This window comes from Copadichromis virginalis, linkage group LG23 (assembly GCF_057382275.1).
Source record: "Copadichromis virginalis isolate Kocher_CV1m ecotype Utaka linkage group LG23, C_Virginalis_male_GT1.1, whole genome shotgun sequence".
Classification (NCBI taxonomy): domain Eukaryota; kingdom Metazoa; phylum Chordata; class Actinopteri; order Cichliformes; family Cichlidae; genus Copadichromis; species Copadichromis virginalis.
In genome coordinates this window covers 8,296,008-8,301,682 of record NC_140639.1, presented here as the reverse complement: position 1 = coordinate 8,301,682, position 5,675 = coordinate 8,296,008, and the positions used below count along the sequence as shown (strand labels likewise).

At 41.6% G+C, this 5,675-nt stretch overlaps 1 protein-coding gene across 1 annotated transcript; it reads left to right on the top strand.

Annotated features, from left to right (window-relative positions):
• The first annotated feature begins 1,522 nt into the window (after window positions 1-1,522).
• On the top strand, window positions 1,523-2,996 carry LOC146680224 (GTPase IMAP family member 9-like). Its single transcript, XM_085447472.1, has 3 exons — window positions 1,523-1,553; window positions 1,724-1,888; window positions 2,443-2,996. Exons 1-3 carry the CDS (start codon window positions 1,523-1,525, stop codon window positions 2,994-2,996), a joined length of 750 nt encoding a protein of 249 aa, XP_085303598.1.
• The last annotated feature ends 2,679 nt before the right edge of the window (window positions 2,997-5,675 follow it).

Below are 5,675 nucleotides of genomic sequence, written 5' to 3'. Positions count from 1 at the left end.
GTCTGCCAAATCACAGGTGAAAGTATCTCATGGTTTTAAGAAGAAATTGTGTTTTTCAGTTATTTCTTTGGTTCAAAGAAGCGGCTGGGATGTGTGGGACCTTGAACTCTGCTGAGATAACAGACACAATGTTACTTTGCTTGTGTTTGCTGTTGTTATGTGCTATGAGATTAATGTTTTGTTCATCAATATAACTCACGTCAATCATTTTATTTTTAGTAGCATAAATAAAACGATTTAAACAAAACAGACTAGAACCCAAGTGCTGCACAGCAAGTAAAATCATTGAGGCAAATATGACTTTTTTCTACTAAAGTTTATAAATAATAATCTTAACCGTTATAAATAGGAAAATAAAACTTTTGAAAGCAATTACCTTAAGCATAACTTCTATTATTTACAGTCGCTGGCGTGTTGGTTTCTTCATTTTAAGTCTGCACTGATATCACGATTAAGTTCTCAAGTTACTGTATCTATAAAACCAGTTAGACTGCACTGTTACACCAATCTATACACTGTGTTTGCTGGCTTTGCTTCACTTCATACAGTCTGTGTGAACTGGCAGTAGAATATGCCTGAATACCTATTTTCCTCAAATATTTTAACTGGAGATAGAGTTTGTCCATTCTGACTTCTGCTGAAAGCTCGGGGACGTTGAGGAGAGAGATATAAGCAAAGAAGTAAATCAAGCTCATGAAAAGTTAGCTTTCATAGATTAAAGCTTGATAAGTTCATGCATAAAATACTGATATGTTACATTAATAATTTTTTAAAATCTTAAATATAATAAATCATTGATATAATTAAGATTACACTGTTTATTGCCCATTATTGCTATTATTTTTGTGCAATAATATTAGCATTTATGGAACAGGGAAAATAAATGTCATAAACACAATAAAACCAGTTAAACCTGAGTTATGTTTGGCCAGAAGGGCAAAATGGATTGAATTCCTGCAGGCTATCAAAAACACATCACACACATATCAAATGACTCAAAATTCCACTTCAAACAGTTTTGTGTACCTTGAACATAAACAAGAGGAAAAACTGCCACGCAGTTCAATGAAAACTTTCTTCAACAAAGCAATTTTTGTTTTTTCTCTTTATTCTTAAGTCTTGTTGACGTTGCAGTTATATTCTTGATCTTCTCAGCTAAAGGTATGGATATAAACAAACGGGTAATTTAGTTTTGTTTTTAAATGGTTAGGATTAGGTTGTGTGGTCAAAGTAGATCAACTCAGTCTGAAGTGAGACATGAAGTTGTGGAAGGCAGGAAGCTCACTGTGATTGATATTGATATCGAATTTCCCAGAGGAACCCACCCGAGGGAACCCACCCGAACCCACCCGAGGGATTAATAAAGTTCTATCTTATCTTGTCTTATCTTATTCCTGGATGAAGGAGTTGTGTTTCCCTCTCTAAGATCCCAGACAGGGACAATCAAAGATTTAAACTGCCTAGACCAAATACTTTTCTCCTCGTTATTCCAACAGACTCAGCTTTCTCTGTGGAGCAAAAGATGAGTGTGGGGGAGCACATGAAGCTCTTGGGTGAATGGGTTTGGCGATGCACTATGCTGTTCACCTTTGGGGATTTCCTCTGGGAAAAGACAATAGAAGAACACATCAAAAGCGAGGGAGAGGCACTCAAGTGGTTAATAGAAAAGTGTTTGAACAGGTACCATGTATTTAACAACAAGGACAAGAGTAACTTATCTCAGGTCACAAAGTTGCTGCAGAAGATGGCAATGGTGGCAGTTACTACAAGGTAGAAGAGCACATTTTCCGGGTCATCAAAGAGAAGCAAAAGGAGGTAGCTGAGAGGGCAGAAGAGAGAAGGAAGAAGGCCGAGGACCAAAGACAACACATCAAAGCACTCATTCCAGGTGAGTTTGACAGAAGGTGCACTCGAGCAAAAGCTTCCTGTATTGAATGCTCTTGCATCCTTGTGCAGATTACTGCATAGGCAGTACAGTACATAGTTTCAGTCCAGGAAAACATCCACCACATGAAAGTCTTGTAAAATGACAAACTTTTTTTTTAAGTACAGGTGGAGAGATGTCATAGGGGAACTTTGTAAATGTTAAAAACTTAAAACTTAACTTAAAAACTTAAAAACTATTTTAGAAAGCACAGAAAATGAAAAACTGATCTATAAAATGTCAGGTTAAATAATATCTTGAGAAGCCACAAAAAATATGAATTAAAAAAAAGTGATTTTTCTTTTCTCAATGTCGTTATAGATGTCAGTATGGTGTATTGCAAATGTCCACTAAAATATATCGGAACTATGGGAATTTAATCATTGTATCTGAATTTAATAACTTACATGATCTGTGAGCTCCAAGCCTAATAAATGTTTTGTCCGATAACAGAAGAGATAAACTACTCCTGCAGATGATTCTTCTGGGAAGCCGTAATGTTGGGAAAACCTCTGTAGGGAACACTATCTTGGGGTACAAAGACCAGGAAGATGGAAAAAGAACGCCAAAGTCTGTTGCCTGCCGGGGTTTTGTGGCTAAAACTGAAATCATTCTTGTTGACACACCAGGCTGGTGGAAAGGCTTCCCTGTGTTCGACACTCCTGAAGCGATCAAAGATGAACTGATGCGCAGCATGTTTTTGTGCCCTCCTGGGCCCCATGTCTTCCTCCTGGTGATAGATGCAGATGCATCATTTAATGCCAAACACTTAGATGCAGTGACATCACATGTGGAGCTTCTTGGTGATGGAGTGTGGAGACACACTATTATAGTTTTTACCAGAGGAGACTGGCTAGAAACAAACAGCATAGAGCAGTACATCGAAGCAGAGGGGGAGGCCCTACAGCCTCTAGTTGAACAATGTGGAAATAGATATCATGTAGTTGATAATAAGAATGCAAGTGATGGTACACAAATCTCAGAGCTGCTGGAAAAAATCACTGAGACTGTGGCAGCAAATGGGTGGAGCTACTTTGTTCCAGACCAGCAGATATTTCAGACCATCGAATAGAGAAGAAGGAAGGTGAAAGAAGGAGCAATGCTGAGGCAAAGTCAAGTCAAGGCCACACGAGAATCCCTTGGAGGTATGCTTCACTATCACCTAGCATCAGTGTCACAAGTAAAAACGTGCCGCAATGTCAGAGCTGTTTCCACACCCTCATATTAAATAAATATTAGAGATGAACAAAACACAGAAATATACTTCAAAAGAACAGCAGTACCTTTTGTTGAAAATGCTAGAGGTACGCTTGGGGAGTGTGATTGTGTGTACAGCGTCTCTTTATGTCTGTCTCCACGTTGGTTGAGTGTGGATTGAGTGCATATGAGAGCATGAGGGTGGGAATGGATGTTTGTGTCTGTGTGTGCCTGTATGTCTGTGTCTATATGTCAGGTTGGGTATCAGACGCTACCTCTCTGGGGACACCTCAGGCCCTCCAAGGTTTGGAGGCCTATCTCCACCCACCACCACTTCCCCTGCCGGTGGCGGACTCCCTCAGGTGTCGGTGTGTTGGTGGTTCTTTGTGTCTGGGGGTGGGCGTCCGGGTACACACCGGCTCACTCCTTGGCGGCCGCTTGTCGGGGCCTGGGGCCTGGGGCTCGCTCGGGCCCCTTTGGAGGTGGGGTGCCCCCGGCCTCTCGGCCTAGGGCTCGGTCACTCAGGCGCAGCTGGGGGCCGGCGGAGCTCACGGGCGCGTCACTGCAACTCCCCCTGACTTCTGCTCCGCGGCTGCTGGGCGAGCCCTCATCTGGGACTCTCCTCAGCTCTTACTGGGACAGTGGCGCGGCTGCCCCTCTGTTGGTCTTCCATGGTCTCTTGTGTTCTGGGGGCCTCTGGATGTCTGGAGTTTTGATCTCCTCCATACCCGCTTCACACCCTGGAGGACGGGGCTGTGGCCCCCCCACACTCCCTAGCAGATCATTACATGGAGAAACCTTTGGAATGCAAGCATGCTGATCCACACAGGTATGCACACATGGGTATTCACAGACGCGGACTAAAGCTTTCTTGGCTGCTGCCTCAAAGCACACTGTGCGCTGTCTATCTTGCGTGCTGCACAATATCGTTTATTACTTAGTAAATACTGATATCTATGACTAGCTAGTTTATTGTGATGGTGCTTTGTTTTCTCTATTATTATGTTGCTCTTTGTTGTTTGCTGTCTCCTCTGTTTGTTTTTGTTTGTTTGTTTGTTTGTTTTTTTTTCTCCATACAGGTGACCCAGGAGTTTTTTTTTTTTTTTTTTTCTCTCTCTTCCCCCCCCTTCTCACCGTCTCTTCTCCCCTTTGGTTTTCTTTCTTTCTCTCCCCCTCTCTCTCTCATTCATTCCCCCTGTCCTATTTATTAAAAAAAAAAAAAAAATGACAAAGGATGAACTGAAGCTCTGCCATCACGTAATGTCGCATACTGCTGTTTCTGATGTCATTTAGAGAAAAAAAAAAAAAAAAAAAAAAAAAAAAAAAGAAAATGCTAGAGGATATGAGTGACTGTAATAGACACAGTATGGTTATTCAGTAATGATAGCAGTATAGTGTCTGTCACATGTCAAATAACTTGGCTTTAACACAATGTCCAGGTAATTACATCTTACCGAACTCAGAAACGACCACCCCTCACCCCTCAAAATGGACAATATAGACAGAAGTGTATAATCTTACCAGTGACAGAGCATCCTCACTCAGATTATATGCAACATGACATTTTCCCATTTCACTTTGCTCTGACAGCTGTCTTCTTCTCAGTTTCCAGTAATAAGCTACAGGAACTGAGAATAATACTGCTTGGTCAGAAGACTGTTGGGAAGAGTGCAACAGGAAATACTCTCCTGCATAAAGAAGTCTTTGCATCTAGTCAGAATGAACAATGTCAAGTGCAAGAGGAGGAGGTTTCGGGCCGACGAGTTGAGATTTCACTGAGCCCAGTAGGAGTTCATGTTACTCTGTTAGTCATTCCTTTGGACCTGACATTCAGAGACGACATCCACCTGAGAAATGAGGAGAAGTTCAAGAGGAAGTGGCCGAAACAGGAGGAGAGAGCTGGAGTTGATGATGGGGTTCAAGGAAACACTCCCTGAGCTGCAAAATGACATCAAGGAATGTGTGAGACGCATGAAATACAAGTCACTGAGTGAGTATTAAGATGCAAGAATAACAAATCAGGGGTTACTAACTGAAAAATGTCAGTTGAAGTGAGGCTGTGGGTGGGTGTAGAGTGAAGAGGTAATTATTTTGGTACACTGGCTCTATCACTTGTATAGGAGTGCTACGCTGTAGGTCAGAGTGGGATAATTATTAGGGATGGGACTGGAGAACTGGTTCTCTCCTAGTAGTTCAATGCCGCCCAAAGCCCAGCAGCCAGACCCGGAAGTTCAACAGGTAAAAGTAGTGATGTGCATTCAGGCTGTAGGGATATTTGTTGGCGCGTGTTACTGTAGCCTATAGGTTTATATTGTTACCTGGTAATCATGAGACAATGTGTTTCAGGTCATTTTACAGAGAAACGTAAGAGTAATGTTAAACAAATTACTTTCTCCTGGGAGTAATTCAGCAATGTACTGGATTACTTTTGTTTGATTAATGACCCCAAAATCTCGTCACAACAAAGAGGGGAAATACGTCCAGCATGTGCAACATTTGAGCACATAGAATGTAATTAATTTGGACGAATGTATATTCGATTTTTAATGTTGTA

Bases quoted from the DNA above. Each gene is read 5' to 3' on its own strand.
- LOC146680224 (XM_085447472.1), top strand. From the start codon at position 1,523: ATGAGTGTGGGGGAGCACATGAAGCTCTTGG. The intron at 1,554-1,723 runs GTGAATGGGTTT...AACTTATCTCAG, and splicing joins GGAGCACATGAAGCTCTTGG to GTCACAAAGTTGCTGCAGAA. The intron at 1,889-2,442 runs GTGAGTTTGACA...AAACCTCTGTAG, and splicing joins CATCAAAGCACTCATTCCAG to GGAACACTATCTTGGGGTAC.